General features: G+C 40.4%; 1 protein-coding gene across 2 annotated transcripts in view; it reads right to left on the reverse strand.

Annotated features, from left to right (window-relative positions):
* Positions 1 to 1,021: 1,021 nt before the first annotated feature.
* USP24 (ubiquitin specific peptidase 24) overlaps positions 1,022 to 19,735 on the reverse strand; it is a 60,874-nt gene continuing 42,160 nt past the window's right edge. For both annotated transcript variants that reach the window (XM_042030779.1, XM_042030778.1), the window contains 27 exons: positions 18,697 to 18,841; positions 17,865 to 17,984; positions 17,519 to 17,644; positions 17,205 to 17,303; positions 16,907 to 16,989; positions 16,557 to 16,698; positions 16,128 to 16,247; positions 15,517 to 15,737; positions 14,961 to 15,085; positions 14,242 to 14,383; positions 13,783 to 13,933; positions 12,654 to 12,749; positions 11,916 to 12,019; positions 11,719 to 11,832; positions 10,876 to 10,972; positions 10,543 to 10,659; positions 9,780 to 9,872; positions 9,357 to 9,459; positions 8,354 to 8,475; positions 7,752 to 7,865; positions 7,431 to 7,496; positions 7,094 to 7,160; positions 5,070 to 5,148; positions 4,413 to 4,488; positions 3,590 to 3,676; positions 3,005 to 3,115; positions 1,022 to 2,848 (listed from right to left, as the gene is read on the reverse strand). In XM_042030779.1, the coding sequence (XP_041886713.1) occupies positions 2,786 to 2,848; positions 3,005 to 3,115; positions 3,590 to 3,676; positions 4,413 to 4,488; positions 5,070 to 5,148; positions 7,094 to 7,160; positions 7,431 to 7,496; positions 7,752 to 7,865; positions 8,354 to 8,475; positions 9,357 to 9,459; positions 9,780 to 9,872; positions 10,543 to 10,659; positions 10,876 to 10,972; positions 11,719 to 11,832; positions 11,916 to 12,019; positions 12,654 to 12,749; positions 13,783 to 13,933; positions 14,242 to 14,383; positions 14,961 to 15,085; positions 15,517 to 15,737; positions 16,128 to 16,247; positions 16,557 to 16,698; positions 16,907 to 16,989; positions 17,205 to 17,303; positions 17,519 to 17,644; positions 17,865 to 17,984; positions 18,697 to 18,841 (2,983 nt within the window). In that variant the 3' untranslated portion in view covers positions 1,022 to 2,785. The remainder of the gene's footprint in view (positions 2,849 to 3,004; positions 3,116 to 3,589; positions 3,677 to 4,412; positions 4,489 to 5,069; positions 5,149 to 7,093; positions 7,161 to 7,430; positions 7,497 to 7,751; positions 7,866 to 8,353; positions 8,476 to 9,356; positions 9,460 to 9,779; positions 9,873 to 10,542; positions 10,660 to 10,875; positions 10,973 to 11,718; positions 11,833 to 11,915; positions 12,020 to 12,653; positions 12,750 to 13,782; positions 13,934 to 14,241; positions 14,384 to 14,960; positions 15,086 to 15,516; positions 15,738 to 16,127; positions 16,248 to 16,556; positions 16,699 to 16,906; positions 16,990 to 17,204; positions 17,304 to 17,518; positions 17,645 to 17,864; positions 17,985 to 18,696; positions 18,842 to 19,735) is intronic.

The following is a 19,735-nucleotide window of genomic DNA, read 5'->3' on the forward strand; positions in this document are numbered from 1 at the left end:
CCTTGCCCCAGTGGGAGGCAGGATGAATTCACGCCCAGCTCGACCACAAATCCTGGATCTGACACATAAAATCCACTCTAATCCACCACTGTGAGTGTGGCCAGGGTCAATCACTCTGCTGAGGTCAGGAGGAGCTGCACAGAGACACAGATGTGACAGAGCCCCAGCACACACCGTGGCGTAAGGATAGACAGCAGGGCAGCTCCAGGGCCACTCAGCTACTTCCATTTACTCTGGACAGGAGCCAAAATGGCAATCAGGGCATCCTTGAGGAGCTCAGCATCTGCAGGGCTAGCCCAAGGAGGTTCAGGATAAGAGGATCAACAAGACAAGAGCGTGGCAGCATGTGCAGTCTAAAGATTACGCTAGTTTTCTGTGAAAGGAATAACTTTATTCCATTGACCAGGAATCCCAAGACTGTTCATCAAGACTGCCTATTTTTCCAGTGCCAAATGCCTATGCATTAATTGGACAATATCTCCCCGAGTGCTCACAGGCAGGCTGTGGCTGCTCCTCACTGAACATTTTGTAAGCTGTATAAAAACATTTTCATCCAAAAAGATTGGCAGTAAAAATTACAACATATAAATGCATCACAATTTACACAAAAACTAGTTGTTTTTTTTTTTTGTTGAACTCTATTTTCCAAAAAATAATCTTCAGCAGGTTCAAATGACAGCAGCTGGAAACAAAAATAAGTGACCAAGTATCATCTTATTGCAAATTATAACCACTGACTTTGTACAAGCGTGAGCAGAACCGTGAAAAAGTTTGTATTGGTTTCAAGCATACAGTGGTGATGAGCCATCCTGATGAAATTCCCACCAGTGCTTCCCTGGGCCTGTGGCTATCGAGGATGTTGTTTCCATAGGAAATAACAGGAACCTGAAGTGACAAGTGGTGCCAACCCATAGGAACATGACCAGCTTCTCCCATCACCATCACCGCTGTGTACTGACTTCTTGGGAAGGTTCGTGACCCATTACAAAAGTATTTGGGGGTGGGGGAAGGAAGGAGGGGGTGTCCGTAAGAAATGATTTATTCAAAATTAATTTAAAACATCACATTTCAAATGTCCCAGCACATCATCAGAAACATTTATAAAATGCTAACTCTGCCGTGTGTCTATGAAGACATTGCTTGGAAAAGGAAAGTGAGAGATTCACTACGGTGCCCCCCTGCCCCTGCAATCCGTGACGCCGGCTCTCCTACCCCACAATAAGTTATAAAGCTGTACAGCTGACATCACATCCCATGGTTACTTCCAACAGTGAAATGACTGGTTACTTTCAACATTAGTGCACAACAGTGAAAAGCTGTCTGCTGCTCCGTGTTTTGGCAGCAGCGCGTGAAAAGAAATAAAAAAAGGCACTTTTTGGCTGGTTGTGCCTTTAACTTGGCAAATTTGTCTGTTCTGGAGGTACCCAGACACTCCTTAAGATGTCCCCCATTTCTGTGCATGTTTGTTTATATAATTTTTTTAAAGTAAGGCAGAATCCATAAATAAAGGCAAAAAGCAGTGCAGAAAATGTGACAAACACAAATGTACAAAAGATGAAGTTAGTTGGCACAAAAGAAGCTTGAATCCAGAGCCAGAAATCACTGAACTGCACTTGACAGAAAACAAAACTGTGCTCAAATCATCCCAACTGGTTTCCAGTTATTTGTGAGCAAATTAAAAGAGCTGTGATATTTTAAACGTTGCCTGGTCAAGTGAAAATACAAACAAAGCCAATTCTTTCTTTCCCCATGTTAAAATTGCTATAAAATCTGCACAACAGTGTTCCCAGCTCACTCAAGGAATTTTTCATCATATACAACCAATACCAACTTTCTCAGTAATTTCAAAGCATAAGCAAGTGATTGCAGATCCATGACTGAGACTACATTTTATTCAATATGTCTCCAAAGGTTAAAAAAATTTAATGAGTAAAACTGCAACAGAATTCCTTCTTAAAGTGCTTTTTTCTTTTAAACTACTCATTAACTTTTTCTTTTTTTTTTAAATTCACCAACATCCTTGAATAATAAATGCTTGCAAACCTAGAGAACAAAGCTTTTCTTTTACTGCCCTTCCCAGCTGTCTGAAGGGCTTTCAGAAAGGTACCAGGAAAGATGACTCATTCCAGAGCTCCTTTACCAAATCATTCTGTAAGGAATCACTCTTCTTACAGAGCAATCCTGCTGATCTTTCTCATCAAGAGCTTTGCAAATTAGCAGGGAGACATATTAAATACAGAAGTCCTTATGTAAACCCATTCTTTAACTAATATTTTACAATGAAATGTAAGTCATCACACATCTTTACAGAAATTTGAATATTCCTATTCAATATTATCAGAAAGATTAAAAATTTGCCCTCCATACATAAGGGCAGTCTGTTTCTTTTTTTTTTTTCCTGTATAAAAACCAAAAGATTTTTTTTTTGCAGCATCACAGAAAAGCAACAGTTTTACATTCACTCATTTAATGTTCACATAAAAATTCAACCACTAGCGTTTGTATTTGATAAAATCTTCTTGACAAACTTAGTTTCGGTGTTTTGGACTGTCACAAGCTACTGCAGGTGAAGATTCAGTTTTCTAGAGCATTTGTTGATCTGAAGCCTTCGTGGCTAAAAAAATGCTTTTATCTTTCAGGGAAGCAACCTCCTCCAGCATCTCCTCTGGTCCTGTAAAGCCACTGCTCCCCCAGACTTCCAATGGCATAAGCAACACGACTCCAGTTCCAGTAGGTACCAGGCATTGAATGTTTGAGTCGGTTCCTGTGTTCATAGGGCTCTCCTCTAAGGGTCAACATCATCAAGGTCACTTTTAGGCTCCCCAATCATCATAGGAGACTCTGAGCCCTTTCAACACACAAGGGACAGGGAGAGAGGGACACAGTTACTTTTGTAAGATGCACAGTAGTTGTGTGTATGGTCAGTGATGGTTCTGACCCGAGCCCCAGGGACCAGCTGCCCCACAGAGCCACACAACAGAGGGTAAATCTGCCCTTGCTTTACCTGCTGCAGGTGCCTCTCTCCATTCTCGTTGGCAGGGCTGCTTTCTGACCCATTGCTGCTTCCAGACTGATCCTTCTCATTCAGCAGGGCTGTGGCATAGGCCAGGGTGTCCTGAGTTGGAAACACCCCAAGAGAAGGTCAGTGGCCATGGTGATCCCTTCATTTCACAATTATTATTTTTAAAAAGTTTTATTACTTTATTACTATTATTATTATTTTGAAACAACAATAGTCGCTGTAGTGAGACAGCCGAGTCACCACCCATAATTGTGAGTATTGACTGATATCACTCAAGGGTTAGTTTGCTTCAGGAACAAGCACAGGGTCTGAGCTTCTAAAGGAAAAGCTGTCTTAAGTGCACTGGAATATCACAGAATCATTAAGGTTGGAGAAGACCTTTTAAAATCAAATCCAACTGCCAACCCAGCACCACCACCATGTTCACCACTAAACCATGGCCTCAAGTGCTGTATTCACATACTTTTTGAACACTTCCAGGGATGGTGATTAAAGTTGCCAAACCCAAAGATGCTTCCAGGAAAGGAAGTAAGCAAGTTTAACATCTCTGCCAGGACTGCCACATACCTGTGCTGAAATAGTGCGCTGGAAGGTTTTTGCAGTGGATGTTTCATTGGACACGTTACTCTGGGGAGCCCAGTAATGTTCAGACATCTGCATAAAAAGCCAAGAAAGCCATAAAATTGCCACTTGATTTTTACTTATGTAAAGCCTCAACCACTTGTGATGGTGGGTGAACTAAGACTGGAACAAGCTTCCTGAATCCTCTGGCAATGAGCTGGAGATGTGGGACACAGACACTTTAAATGCAGCCATAAAGGTTGTTGTCCCTCAGCTGAAAACCAGCAACCAACTTCTGCTGAGCTCCAAGTTTCCCAAGTGTCCTTGGATATTTATGAAAGATATGTTGGCCAAACTATGTTCAGCTTAGAGAGAAGAACAAACACTACACGTGTGGGAGGAAAAGCTGTATCAGTCAACAGCTGTGCTTTGTGCAAAGCCGTGATGATTCTGTAAGGAATCCAATCATTTAAACATTCTCCTGCATCAACACACAGGCAAAGGAAAACTGCTTTTTTAAAAAAAACTGAAGCCTTCTAAGACGAATACAGCGGCACTGAAAGCTTCCCACATAACAAAGAATAATCACTGCAACCATTCACACTTGGTTTTATTCACTGTAAACGCATTTCTGCCTGGAACACGTGGGGGGCTACTGAAGTTCTGGCATTGCATCAGATTTAGCTGCATCCAAGTTGTCCTTGGAAAAATGAAGTAGCTTGTATTTTGTCTTTAGAGCCACCTGAGAAAGCCATGCAGAGGATGGAGATTATCCATCCCTGATTATTGTTGTAAATGAGTGACAATTTCCCTGTTACAGCCAAATTACCTTTTTCTGTAGCCACTGCACAGCCCAACTCCAGTGGTGGGAATTCTCCTTGAAGTAATCTTTTGCAGTAGGGCACCTTGGGAATTGCAATTATATGCATTAGTCAGGAACAAGGCACTCTGGCCAACACAAAAAAAATACAAAGACTCCTCTCTCTTTGCACTGCTGCCCTCTGTGTGCACTGTTATCACTGCAAACAGACTTAAACTCCACAGTCCTGTTGTTAATTGAATTAGCAAGAGCAATAAGGTCTAGTAAAATTTACTCAAAGCAGTCTACCCCACAGGTTCACATATTTCAGAATTATGCTTCATCGGGACATATGCCAAGTTCTAAACAAAGAGAATTTAGGAATTATAATATTTGAAACATCTGGGACAGTTTCCCAATGTTTATCTGGTGCTAATGTCAGACTCCTGCTCTGCAGAATGACCTTTCCCCTTATAAACATCAATTCTAATTTGTTACCTGGGAAATCCCTTCAGGTACCAACCAGCAAAGATTTCACTTCATACTGGCACATGTACTACCAAGACCTTTGAGCACCAGTAACAAAGGATAAAACTGATCAAAAATAGGAGTAGTAGGTTTTTTGTAATAGTCACAGAGGGGCCTGAGGCAGGGATGAGGCTAAACTCTGACACCTTCATTACTCACTTCTGAGCCAGAGTAACAAGGAACTTGACACACTGGTAGCAACGACTGCTGTCCACGTGGTTGCTGTGGTGCATCAAGGCTGCAGGGAGAAACACATGGATTAGAAACCACAATCCAGATTTCTGTGTACCAGCCAGTCTGAAAACATAAAGATGAAGCTAAAAATTTAAGTTAGGGAATAGAATTTGTTTCTACAGATGTAAGCATAATTTGTGTTAAACACATTGCTGTAGTGCTGGCAGTCTTGAGTACATCCACAACTCTATTGGATTAAAAATAGAACTGCTGCATTTTCACTTTGATCTTTCAAATGCAGTACCTGAATTTTAAACAGCCCTAATGCAGTTATTCTTCCCCTATAATCCATTCTATGTTAGATAATCACTATGGTTACATTTGTCTGAAGGAAAAAAAAAAATTGTCTGAAACCCCCAAAAATGAACCAGATCACCAGCTTGCACCTGGATCAAAGTTTGCAAAGCCAGAGGAATGTTTAAAGCTTCTTCACAAAAACAGGCATAGCAGAATTCAACAGCCATGAAACTGTTTCATGGGAGACTCAGGCAAAACCCCAGGCCATTCCTACCAGGAAGTTTTCTGTACCACGAATTCCCACCTCTTTAAACAAAATTCTTTGACTGAGGAGAAGCACAAAGATTTCCATAGAGCTGCCACAATCAGATTTGCTACTCAAAAGTTGCTCTGTCCATAGCAGTCAGCAAAGAACACTGTACTGAAGCCTCCAAAGCTGGCAAAAATTGCTGGGGAACTGCAAATTGCCAGTTTTAATACAGCTGAAGCAGAGCAGATGATTAAAATTACAGCACTGCTGTACTGAAAATTATGCACAAACATCCTATTAAGGACCACCAAAACCTATCATTTGCTGGTTTTCCTTTCCTGGATTAAACTAGTCAACATGAGGGATGCTGTTCAATGCTGTTGTGAGGAAACTTCAAGGTAAAACTACAACTTTCACTCCCAAATCTCAGGGCAGTTCTTGAAGCCTTCAACATAAAAATCCAATTGAACACTTGCACTTCTCCTCTCCAGAGGAGAAAAGGTCATGTATTGCCCAAATTACAGCACAGAATTGGTCCAAGTGGGACCAATTTACCCAGAAATTAAAATAATCACTTAGCTATTCTCTTACACTGCTGCATATTTCCTTCTGTTCCCTCAGCCATACCTGGAAACTACTAAACAGGGGAGCACTGACGAGAGAAATAAAGAACAAAGCTAAATATTCCTTCTCACTAAAACAGAATCCAAGATAACTGAAGGTCAAAGTCCCAATCTGAAGCAGCTCCTCACCCAAACAGCCATGAAAGAGCTGCTCAAGCTGCACTAACCCATCAGAGGTGCTCTCTGTGTTATGCCACATTTCATTTACACACAAAAGCCACTTCTCCTGATGCACATGAAATAAGCCCTCATTACTTTTGGGATTTTTCTGTTGCTTTTGAATGCTTCAATAACTTCAGGAAAGTTTTGTATCAAACGGAGAGACAGCACTTTGTATGAGCAGAACAGGTGGGAGCCCCCTGCCCCACTGTGAGGCTCTACTGCAGTTAGCAGGGCAAGCATCCTGCTGTGCTGAACCAGTTTCTTTCTATGGTAATTAGGGTGCTGACAAAACAAAAAGATTGACAATTTCTTGAGATATGTAGGAAATAAAAATTAATTTTAAGGTTGCAGGATTCATACAGTTCCTCTGTTACGGTAATCAAAGGTACTTTTCTTCCCTCCTGTTTTACACACAGCCCAGTCTGTCCCTTATTTAAATAAGTTAGCTCTCTTTCCCAGTTCAATTCCTTTCCAGTTTGCTGTCACTATAATATTCCAGTGCTTATTTTGGATTTCTTAGAGCATTTCCTGGAGTGGCAGTTGCTAAATCAAATGTGTTGAGTTCTTTTCCCTGAGAAGTAGAACAGTTTAGGAGGATTGGGAACCAGGAGATGGCATGAATCACCACACCATCAAGGTCAGTAGAGACAGGAGTGTTCACCCACTAGCTTACTTGCCTATTAATCCATTTTCAGTTTCAAAAGCAAATTTGATGCGCTCTACTTGTAATGGGTCTTCAATAACCTGTTAGGAAAGAAAAATGTCAACTTAGGTAAGTTGTGTGTGATGCTGTAGCTATTCTATGGAATGGTTTTAACCCCTCCAACATGCAAAACAAGACTGTGAAGTTTCACGTGTCACTGGATTACCAAGACAGAAATTTAGGGAGTAATAAAACTTCAAACTGAAGGATTAAAATACGTGTGGATGTTGAAATTACCAATGCAGTCCTGACTTTTTTTGTTATATATCAATACAAAATCCTTCCTGTCCAAGTCTTTACCCTTCACTTACCAGGATCTCATGGAGTAACTGGAATATGTTTTTCAGTTCGTGAGGCGGAGCAGTTTCCAGTTGAGTCTGTGAGTAAGAAACAAAGTTACTTAGATAGCAGAATATACCGATGAAGCACAGAATTTCAAGACAGCTTTACAGATTTTTGAAAATTTGTTAATTTATATAGTAAAGGGCAAGAAAACCTAAACCCCAACACCTCCCCAGACCCAACAAACTGTACTGATTGTTCTGCAGTGCTCTTATAATGCACAAGACACAGGACGAGCAAAGCCTGAAGGAAGCACTTATGGGAAAGGCTTGTCCTGGTTTTGTGTGTACCTTGATGAAGTGCAGCACAGTGAAGGAGAAGTGCTCGTTGCAGAAGCAGCAGTACACCACCATCTCGATGAGCACCGACAGTGACCCCGTGAGCTCGCGCAGCGCGTGCATCACCTGCGGGCACAGCACAGCTTCATACAGCTCTCTTCAACAAAATAAGTCTGTAACACACCGTTTGTCCTTCCCAGGAAGGATGCAGCTCTTTTCCCCAGTGCCTGCATGGCCCAGGAGGCTGAACCCCTGCCCTCACAGCACTCCTTCAGCTCCTGATGCCCACCTCCTATGGGGTGGTCAAGCACGATCCATTAAATCAGAGCAACTCAAGTTAGCACCTGCACTTGACATGGCAAAAAGCTGCACAGGCCTTTGCAAACTGTGCATAAAACCAGACTGTGCATAAAACCAGACCCAAAGCTTAGGGATATACTAGAATATGAAGCGATCAAGAAACTAAAGGTGCCTTCCTGTTTAGGCTCAAAATAACCACATACGCCCCTGGCTGCCTGCTTCTGAATATTCAGTATTTTTCATGGAAGGATATGTCAAAGGAATACATCAGACCAGCTTTTGGGTTCAAGCAGGGCAGAATTTAGAACAGGTACCTCCATTAAGTAGGGTTTTCCCTCAGACAGGAATAACAAGGCTTCCACTTCTTCATGGAGTGCCAGAAGCGGCCCTGAAGCGGTGATGCTGAGAGGTGGACGCTGCTTAAAGAGACCAGGAGCTATAACAGCAAATACAAAAACAATCCACTCATAGATTAGTTTGTTCTAACACACCTTGAAGACATTGCTGCTCATTTGGCACCATGAAATCCCTCATGACACTCATCTCAACTAGTTTATAGCTGGTGTGCTACCACTCCAAGTACCAAATCTCTGGCACACTGAAGTGTCACTTACTTTAGTGACGGCAGACAAAAGAACTGCAGGAAGGTAAAGCAAAATGTCCACAGACTATCAGTACTTTGAGTTTTAGTTTTACTCCTAATCACTTTTGCACATTCATCATATCCAGAATGTTTATAATTCTCCTGTTACCTTCTGATTTTTGACTGCTTTCAATCCTAGACAGAAATTAAGTTATTCTTCTAAAAGACAACTTCAAATTCCTCCTTCGGGAATTTTAACTTTAATTTTAACTGAAGATTTTACCTTATTTCTTTATTATCTTTATTTGGATACTTCTGCCTCTTGTAAGAACTATCTAGGAGAGTGTTTCATTGTTTATTATTCAGTAGCTTAGTCTAAGTAGTCCCCTTTAGACTAGCAAAAGGCAGCACAAGCAAAATACAGCTTGTGAGGCAGTGAGCCTGTTCATCCAATGACACAGCTTGATTCATTCACATGAGGAAAGAACTTTTGGGCACATAGGGAAGGGCAGAAGACACAATAATATGTTAGTATCAAGATTTTCAGCCACCCCCAAATACTGTTTGCCACGGGCCCTCAATACATTTACAGCAAAATCAGAAGTAACCAAGCGTGTATTAACCATTACTACCTTAAATTCAAAGTTACTGTATTTTCCTCATTGATGTTAAGTTACTCCCAGGCAATATAACTGAAATGCCAAGTCACCAAAAGACAAAACCACAATTCTTACCAACATTTCTTTGTGAGGAGACGTCAGAGTGCAAGACAAGTAGTGCTACAGTGTTGTGAAGATATCCAAACTCACGTGCCTGTGCTGAACTCCACCTGCGGTTCTGCTTGAGCCAAAGAGAGATTTAATTAACTTTGGTTTATTTAATCAAATTTTTTAAGCCAAAATAATGTTCTTCCAGTCCACCACCATGGTTAATACTTCGGAGTGGGTAAAAATTTTGTTGTTATCAAAATCATCATGCTCACTTCTGCCACAACAGTTATTTCCATGCTAACTATACATAGGTCAGCTCACACTTGCATGAGGTTTATAGAAAAATCAAAGGATTTGTCTATTCTACCACATGAAAAGTATTTATTCATAATTTAAACATCATAAAAAACGTGGGGATGGACAAAGTACAGCACGACACAACTGTACCTGATTGCTCTGCCGGTTGGGGCCAAGGAGAAAGTTGATCATGTGCCTCAGGGCAGAGTGTCTGAGGAGAAGACTGCTAGCCCTTATTCCCTGCTGTGGAGACAAAACCAACAAGTTACCTTCCTGTGCAGGTGAAGAATTAGTGCTCAAAAGTAAAATGCACAGGCTAAAAGCTGCATTTTCCACACCAAAACCCCCATAAAATCACTACACAGATCAATAAGGTAAACTGCTAAAGAGCTCATTCTAGGCAGCACGTTACATACATCAGACCAGAGTCAGCAAATGCACACTAAATGTCTTACAAGAAACAAAAAAAAAGGGCAAAAAGAATAGAGAAATAGAAATAGTTCAGTCAGTTATCCTGCTCCCTATGGGACAAAAATCCTGAATGTTGGATATATATTTTTTAAATATATGTTTATATAAATATATAAATATTTATATAAATATATGTGTTTATATATATACACACACACACCTATACACCCTCTCAAAACACAAAACCAATATTCAGATTCTGGAAATGACAGTTTCTATTGGTATAGTTTGCTGGCATATTTTTGTGTGATTTTATCCTAATCCACGATTCAAAGCCATTTACTTAAAAAACAAAACAAAACAGAACAACCCTGATTACTCTTAATAAAAGTTCTGAGAGAGTTACACTGTGCTGCTAACCCTCCTATGAAAAAGGATCACTGGCTGCTTTATTATTGTCCTTTAAAATTTAAATAGCCATGAGGGAATAATGGTTTCTTACCTTCTGTACAAAGTTATTGAACAGCAAAAAGTACTGAGCACAGTTTTTACAGTTTTCAGGTACATCTTTATCCAGTAGAGCAAGTAGCACCTCCAGTAACTGGTGTAAAGTTTTCAACTGTGGGGAAAAAGAAAAAGATTTTGAATGTAAAGAGCTGTCAACTGCTTAAAAACCCAAAATGTTTCAAACACCTCCTCGGCAGGAAGAGATGAGCATTAACCCATTCCAGAAATGAAGAGCCAGGACCAGCTCACACAGCTCTACAAGCACAGCAAGAGCCAGCAGGGAGAGCCAAGCAAGGGGATGTTTGGAGAGGAGGTGACACTCACTGACCTTCTCCTGATAAAGCAAGGCACTGTCGAGGGTTTTTTCAAGGATAGTGGCCACAGCAACTCGCACCTCCCTCACGCTGCATTCCAGGAGGAAAGTCCTGGAAGATAAAAGGTGAAGTTGCAAAGAGAACTGGAATCAACGTGTAAGCACAGCTGCTATGACTAAATGTGGTGTTTAGTATTTATTATTTTAATAGCCCAGATACATTTTGTATGGTACTTTTGTGGGTAAGCTTTAACTTACATTCATGCATTCCTGCTTGACACCAGTAAGGCCTATAACACCCCTATTTATATATTTATTCATTCAAATAAAATAAAAGCTCTAAAAACTCTCATAGAATCCTGCTTTTCAATGCAAATTAGAAGATAACATTTTCTTTACACTGACACACTTTTTCAGCATGTCAGAACTCCAATAATTTGTTTTCAAAACACTAATTAGCGGATCCTTAGCTTGGCAAGAAAAAAAAATCTTTCCAGTTTAACTGTGACCTTTGTCAGGTAAGTATTTAACTTACCCCAAGCACTTTTGCCATGTTCTTCTTCCCCACCACTTGCAGGACTGACTCGACAAACTTATAACACATTTTGAGTCACTCCACTGAACTCAACACCTGCACCCTCCTCCATGTACACTGCACTATCTCACTGGATTTTCAGAATTACTCAGAAAGCTGCACAGAGCAAATACTAGAAATAATCACTTAAGAGTTTTGTCTAAAGTATCTGTTTAAACAATATACACAGTCAACTCTTTGGGAATACATCAGTATAGGCCAGATCATGTCATTAGGAAGCTCTATCCACACAAAACACTTCAGACACAATTTCCAGGACTTACTTTACAAGCTCCCGGCCCTCTGGCCCAACGAAATACTCAACCAACCACTGACAAGCATCGATGCTTTTGGAGAGCAGTGCATCTATAGTGGCAATCCACTCTTCTGTATCAGCCCTTCAACAAAACAAGGACAACTGTCAGTAATCCAGGAGAAAAAACACCTCCAGAAACTAAACCATGTTTCTCATTTGCCTTACCTGAGTTTCTTCTTGGTTCGGAGATAGGTTTGGAAGAGGAATTGGACTGCCAGCTGTAAGCTCACCTTTGCCATGCAGGGATAATAGGGATGCTTTACCTTAGTCTGAAAGAAATACCAAGTTTACTCCAGAGCAGAAGTGTGTCTGCAGCACATATGCTGTCTCTTAAACACATCAACATGCTTCACTTGGAAAAAACAAACCCCAGCATTTTTCTGTGCTAAGTCAGTCTCCAGTGCTGACTGTGCTATTTAATAAATATGCTAAAACAGGAGCAAACTTGCTCTAAGGCCAACTAGATCTGTGGATTTCAAAAATTTAATAAATGCTGTTTGTTTATGACTCCATTTAGAAAAACTTCATTAAGAAACTATCTCCAATTAAACTCTATCAACCTTGAGGTAATTAATACCAACTTTTGGACCTTCCACGTGGAGAGGGACTTCTGTCCCTCTAGAGCTCAGTTTGCATCATTACAAAAGGTGGTTTATTAAATAAATTTTACTGGGGAAAAATGATGTTTCTCCCAGTAGTACTAGAAGAGGAGGCTGCAGTTTGCTTTGAGACAGATGTGATCATCAGCATCAAAAACTACTGGAGACAAAGAATTGCTTGTCTGGAAAAGCAAAATCATGTCAACCCTTCTCTTGCCGTTTTCCTGGTTGTGACCCAAATAGCTTCTGTGGCATTTTACCCAACATACTTTGAACACTCTAAGATTAAAATCCAGGTACTTACAGCATTCAGGGATGCTAATGACAGAACAAAACTGAAGTAGTCGCTACTGTATACATCTCTGTTTTTCATAAATTTCAAGTTTTCATCTCTCACCATCTATAAAAGTTACAGAAGGCAAAAAAAAATGTTGTCAAAATACACTTCTCTAACTAAAACTTCATCTTTTATGTAAATGTGTGGTGTTTAAAAATCAGTGTCAAACTTATTCTGTTTCCTTCTGAATCACTACTTCAGCAGAGGAGAAAATAAATACAAGAGACTTAGAAGATTTGGTATAAAACCAGTGATTTTCTTTCAAAGATATTACAAAACAACAGATGAGTGACTTAATCATTTGGCCATTAAGGGAGAAAAGGAAGAAATTGCAGATAAGTTCTAATTTTTGCTTGTTTTTAATAAAAAAAGCCAGGAGAACATGCCTAAAACTAGAAACAAATTTGTTGAACAAATTAAGATGCAGAGAGCAAGGAGCCCTGGTGTAATTACAAGCTGCAGCCACAACAAGGTATTCAAATGCCAAACCCCTCTTTTTTCAAATGAGATTTTGCTGAAAGACTCTCAATAAATTTGAGCCAAGTTCTGTTCATTGTAATTATACAGTCCCAGAGAGAAGAAAGCCCAAAGTGACTGTTTGCCCTGAACCAGCCCATGTGGAGGGCCAGACACAGCCTGCAGAGTTTATTCTCCCTGTGTGTGTGTGTGATGCAGGCTCTCTTCACTGCTCCTCCTCTTCCTACATTCTTGTAGAACTCAAGAACTTGGGGATGACTGTAATTTGCCATCATCTCCATGACTCCTCAAGTGTACTTCAAATGAAGCACCTTCTCTGCTCTTGTGTCTCCCTGCCTGCATGCTGACTGCTGCCAGACCTCATGTTTGATTCATCTGCCTGCAATTTCTTCAAAGCAAAGAATTGATGGGCCAATTTTGCGAGAAGGTTGAGCAAAGCTTACAATAACGCATCACTAAATAGCTTGTTAGTAACTTTGTGTCAGAATCCAGAATTGCTTTCTAGTTTTGCTACAAGGGAATTACTTCAAGGTAACCTTTAAAAGTTCCTGTGTTTCTCTCACTATGTGCTCAAATTTTACATGAGCAGAATTTAGTTGCCACTTTCAGGGTGCTCTACCTGATATATCCGCACAGGCATTTTCTCTACAAAAAGTCCCTTTTTTTCTCCTTTTCGAACCAGCTTAGTCAAGATGGAGAGACGGTCACTGTTGGGCCTGTGGGGTCGAGGTGATGACTGGGGTGAAATTTCTGGTGAAGAAGGAGCAGATCTGAAATATAAACAAGCTGAAGGTGAATAATGAAATCCTACAACAATCTACACTTTAGGTATAAAATACCAGTGCAGCCAGAGTGATCTTAAGGCAAATTTGATGACAGCCTGAATATTTCTTGAGGCTGTCAATCAGCTTGAACTTGCTGCCAGAGTAGTAGTAGACAAGCAGCCTAAAAACTAACCCAAAACAACAGAAGGGTCAATATATTGCTTTGCTGGACAGGAACTATGCAATTCTTAGTTGTGGGGAGAGGTGTAGTGATCAACATGAGAGAAACCTTTATGGATACAAGAAGAACTTACAAGGAGAGGTCCTCAGCTTCCTGACGCACGACACTCACTCGGCTTTTCTTTGGTAAGACAGGAGAGTTCTGGTCAGACACTCTCTGGTAGAACAGCATGTAGGCATTCCAGTAGCGCCGGCGCACGTCGGGGTAGGGGTTTGCTGTGGGGAAAAAACACAGTCCATGAAGGCCCTTGAAGGTTTAGTACCTTTCCCATTCCTATATGGACGCAAAACTGGGGGTACAAGTCATGTGAACTGCAGCAGTAGAAGTCTGTCAGATGAAAACATCAGTCTGTGTCAGTGACAAAAACTGTCTGAATTATGAAACAGGTGAATACAGGAAATGAATTTGGAATAAATTCCTTAAAGTGGTGAAAAGTTCAACAATATGATGCCACACCGTGTTCTATGCAGTTATTCTCACTAGCCTAAAATAAGAGCTGTTTTGTGTTTGGTTGGGGTTTGTTTTACACTGTTTTAACAAGTGCTATTCTGCTTTACAATCTCTGCTCTTAAGCCTACAAAGTGCTGGACAACAGTGAATATGGTTCAATTCATATTAGGCCATAAACAAACTGTTATGCCCTACAGTAAAGGGAAGGCTTTAGGGAAAAAGTGCTTCAGAAGGATTATTAGCACAAGTAACTCAAAGTACCTATAATGGACTAAGCTCTACTGCTGCTGAAATCAGGATGAAATATGAAACTATTGTAAATCAGTCTGTACTTCTGCTTACATTGATCGTAGACTTTAGGTCTATACTCTCCACCAAAACATTCATATTCCAAGGTTTCGTCAGTCAAATCAAATTCTTCAACAACAGTGTCATTAAATTTATACCACTTTCCTTTTCCACATCCTCTGTGATCAAAACAGAACATAAACACAAGAGAAACAAAGTTACTTGATTGTCTCAGTAAAAAAACAAACCACTCTGAATATCCTAGAGGTGACAAGCCTGAACTCACATTTGTTTTGACAGTAAGAGGAAAGCTTAGTTCAATTGATGTCAAAGTTGCATTTAAAAAAATAGCTTTGATTAAAACTATGAAAACTGTTCAGCCTGCAACTCAGTGTCACAGGAAGCCCTCAAACTGCAACACAAGGCACATAAGAATTAATTAGAATTTTGTACTATGATGTCCCATATTATTGTATCATTGCCTCATGATAGGTGTTCAGAAAGGGAAGAGTGGTTCCAGTAGAGCTCTGGATGGCTCCATGTACCTTTCCAGAACAAGAAGTCTTTAGACAGCTCTCAAACCTCCCACATGAACCTTCTTGCCCATTACCTCCTGTCCTTGATGAAGGAGTAGTAGTGCCCTGCGTGTGCCTGGCCGCTGTGGACAATCACACCGACGAGCTCGTAGTTTTCCGTAGGAGCAACTTTCTTCCTTGGGGAGCCTCCTCCTCCCTGGTCTGTGTTCCTGCCATTTTCCCCCACTTCTGAGGACGAGTCCTGACGAGCCATCCCCGACACAGTGTAAGGTTCCATGTTCAGCATCCAGGGAAACTGTTTGAAAAGAGATTTTGGATTAATCAAGACGTTGCAGTGCGTGCACGCTTCCTGTAATTTTATGAGAATGGTATTAATACTTCCCACACTGGGAACATCAAAGGAAAACATGGAACTTCAACTTCTTATGCTTATTACACAGAAGTTAAATAATAAACTCTCTTTAAGGAGGTTTTTTGTCTTGCTTTCTGAAAGGACCCTGAGAGTGCTGCAAGCAAGGAAAAGCTCTAAGAAAAAATCACTTTATTTTCTGTAGCACTACCATGTTGTAAGTGTAAGTGCATCACATACTTAAAATCTTTGTATCAAAATGTGGGGAAAAGAAGGAAAGATGAATAGGAAGAACAAGAGTGCACTACACAAAATAGTTGGGGACAGTTTTCTTACCCTTATTTGTTCATCGTATTTAATAGAACGGCCGCTCTCCCAGTCAAAGCCAAATCTCATCAGGTGAATCACCAGCAGGCTTGGTAAGACCTTAATGCAGGTGCGCTTCACTGTAGTTCTCTTAAAAAGAAACAAGAATATCACCTCTATCTGACACCCCAGGCAATCTGCAGCATCCCTCTAGAGATGCACAACAAAAACCCAGCCATGGGAAGCAGAGTGTCCATAGGACAGCTGGGATACATCTCAATAAGTCACACAATACTTTTTCATCCTGCCATCCCCCTAAATTTTTGGTTTACAACATGAGTTACAGGCATTGAACCTTTTGTCTTTAATGTAGCAAGAGTGAGCATGGCTTCCATGACCACGCTTAGAAAACATCAAACTGCACATGAACCTTCTTTCACAAAAATTAAGAATCAATACCTTTTCTTTGCACTTTTCACAGTAGTACGCATTGCTCCCTTCCAGAACCTCTCCTCTAACAAACTGATCCAGTGATATTTCCAGGCTTTGACATGAAGTCACACCAAGGTTGAGAGCCATGAAGGCTTCCTCACGCTCATACCTAAATTCAGAAGAAGAGCAGAGTAGAACTTAGCCAGCTTGCAGGAACAAGAATATGCTTAGGAAGGAATATTGCATTTGCCCCACAGCTATCACAGCTGTGATGCTCACAGGGGCTTTTGTCTACTTTCCAGTGCTACTTCGACCTACATTTTAATAGTTCTGGGAGCACATAACCTGGTAACTGATGCACTAAAATGTAACATTACCTGTGAGGACAGTCCTTGCAGATCTTCTGATCGGAGAAGATTCCTTGAAAAGTATTCTTAAATATTTGGTCTCTTCCTATTTTCTGTTGGAGATGTAAAGTTAGACATCAGTTGGATATATTGCAGGGTGGAAGACCAAGAAATCAGCAGGAATTTTAAACTTCTGTGTTTATACTGTGCAGATTATAAAAGAAGTCAAATGGCTCTCTGCCTTCTTCTCTAAAGATCAAAGCAAAAAGAGAAAAAAGCTACGAAGGATATGCATATGACCTAGGAAAGAAATTGCTGAGGTTTTTACCTTGAGGTACTCATCCATTTGATCTATAAGACTGGTGAAGAACTCATAAGCATCCTGTTGCTCTCTAACATAAAGCTCCTTATTCCACATCTTGAAAATCTATATAAAGTATAAATATATGTTAAAACGTGGTTATTTCATAGCTATATCACTAAGAAAAGTATTTTTTTATATAAATTTGTTATTTTAACATATTTTGATTTTTTGAATTAGAACTTACTTTATCTCTATAAATTCTGCAATGAGAAAAGGCTGAATAAATGATTACTTTTAAAGTAGAAAAGCTAGAGATTCTAAACAAAAAGATGCAATACCTTCCAAAAGTTCTCAGGTACATAATACTGTAGCTTGCTTTCCATCAAATGACCAAAAAGAGATTGAACTTGATAGAACACATTGTCATCAGGATTGTCTGTATCATCATCAATGGAAAGCAAGGCCTGGAAGGAAAGAAATTAAATTGGTTTCTGGAAAAATCATTACTGTAAGCTGTCATGGCACACAGCACTAAAACTTATAATTTATATATTTATTGTGCATATTTATACATACACAGTTGACTTTTATTTTTACAACCTATTTACAAATGGTGCTAAGATGAGGTAGTTCAAATGAAAGTAATTCCAAAAAGAGGACTTTATTGGATGCTGGACTAATTACCTCTGGGAGACCAGGCTGCATATACAGCTGCTGGAAAACAGCATTCATGTAACAAGTAGCACCACCATTCTTCAGTCCCACAAATCCAGAAATGGAGCGACTGTCCACTGGTGGAAGATACTAGAATGACAAATACATTTTTTGTCCCAATAACTTATAAAAAACGTGAGACTCCAACAATATTCTATAGCTTTCATAACCACCTTTATATTGTAGAATCACAGAATGGTTTGGGTTGGGAGAGACCTTAATGCAGTCCCACCCCCTGCCATGGACAGAGATGCTTCCACTGTCCCAGGCTGCTCCAAGCCCTGCCCAACCTGGCCTTGGACACTTCCAAGGATGGGGAAGCCACAGCTGCTCTGGGCACCCTGTGCCAGGGCCTCACCACCCTCACAGGGAAGAATTTCTTCCTAATATACAACCTAAACCTACTCTCTTTCGGTTTAAAACCACACCCCCTTGTATATGAGCTGTTAAGAACAATTTAATGGAGAACCAGGAAGTTAAATTCTGAAACTGAAAGAGTGCTGTATGTGGTCATTTAAATATTTAACACATTGCACAACACTGTTGAAAATGGCCTAAATGTAATAATAAATAAAATCCGTGATATTTAAGAAATACTTCTTTCTTACTCAGACAATTACAGACAAAGACACACTGGAGTATCTGCTTCTGAAGAAGATCCAATGGATCTGCATTTACCCTTATCTGCTTTGTGTCTTTTTAAATTGAAGACCATGGAAATCTCATGAATGAAACAACAAAGTAAACCATGCACAGGACTCCAAACCATGCTAACACAAATAAAAAAAGGCTTCTTGCTTACATCAAACTCCTTGGTGAGTGCAGGGTCACACTGGTGGTGCATAGAAAGCAGCTCCTTTGTAATTAGCTGGAGATTGGAGGGTGAGCTATCAGCCAGCATTACCAGCACTTCGTAAGCAGCTAATCTGCTGTCTGCTGTACTGCACCTGGAAAGACAACCACACCTGAGATCTACTGGCTAGATGACTCAATTATTTCTATTTCCAGAAAGCTGTATTACTCAGAACAAGCAACAATTAATGTTCTAAAGAATACTTTAAGTGATAAAACACTCCAGAGGGACTACAGAGTGCTATTTTTTTTTTCTTTCTTTCTTTCTTGGGGTAGGAGAATGGGGATGAATCCAATGAGAAGAGTGGCAAGAGGAACACTCCTTTAAACAAGCCCCCTTTACTGACCTGGATACACTTGCTAACATTCAGTAGCAAGGAAAAGGAGGTGCTCTAAACAAAGACACAGAATTGGTTGCAATTCTGAGGACAAACAGACAGACACTCTCCATCATGTAACACTGATGGAGACAAAACGACTTATTTACAGGGAGGGAAGCTCGGAAAGAGCTAGACCAGACAACATCCTTGCTACAAGAGATGAGCTTAGACCTGAGCTAGGCCAATACAAAACACTCCCAGCTCTTTTCAGCGATCATTCAACACAGCAGCTCTTTCTTCTGAAGGCCAAAGAAAAGGCTTTATTTACTCTAAGCAAACAAAAGAGCATGCTTGGGATGAACTGCAATGGAGCAGAACACTAAGGCAATATGAAATTCCACTCATTCCAGGGTTTCAAATGCTCCACTGGAACTTTCTTTTGGGTTTGTGGAAAGGTAGTGAGGTTATGCCTGATCTAACACCAGCTACTCAGTGCAACACAAACAATCCAGCTGCATTAGCTCAGAACTCCACGGGAGCTAATTTACACCAACCCTTTCAGATATTGTATGGCCATAACAGCTGTGACAAGGAGAAAGCCCACTCTTTTTTCCCCAGTTGATCTATTCTGGGCTATATCAGCTTTCTCAGGTGCAAGGAGACTTGCTT

The sequence above is a fragment of the Corvus kubaryi genome, unplaced genomic scaffold (genome assembly GCF_017639235.1).
Source record: "Corvus kubaryi isolate FWS band 111438036 unplaced genomic scaffold, C.kubaryi_AGA036_p1.0 37334, whole genome shotgun sequence".
NCBI lineage: Eukaryota > Metazoa > Chordata > Aves > Passeriformes > Corvidae > Corvus > Corvus kubaryi.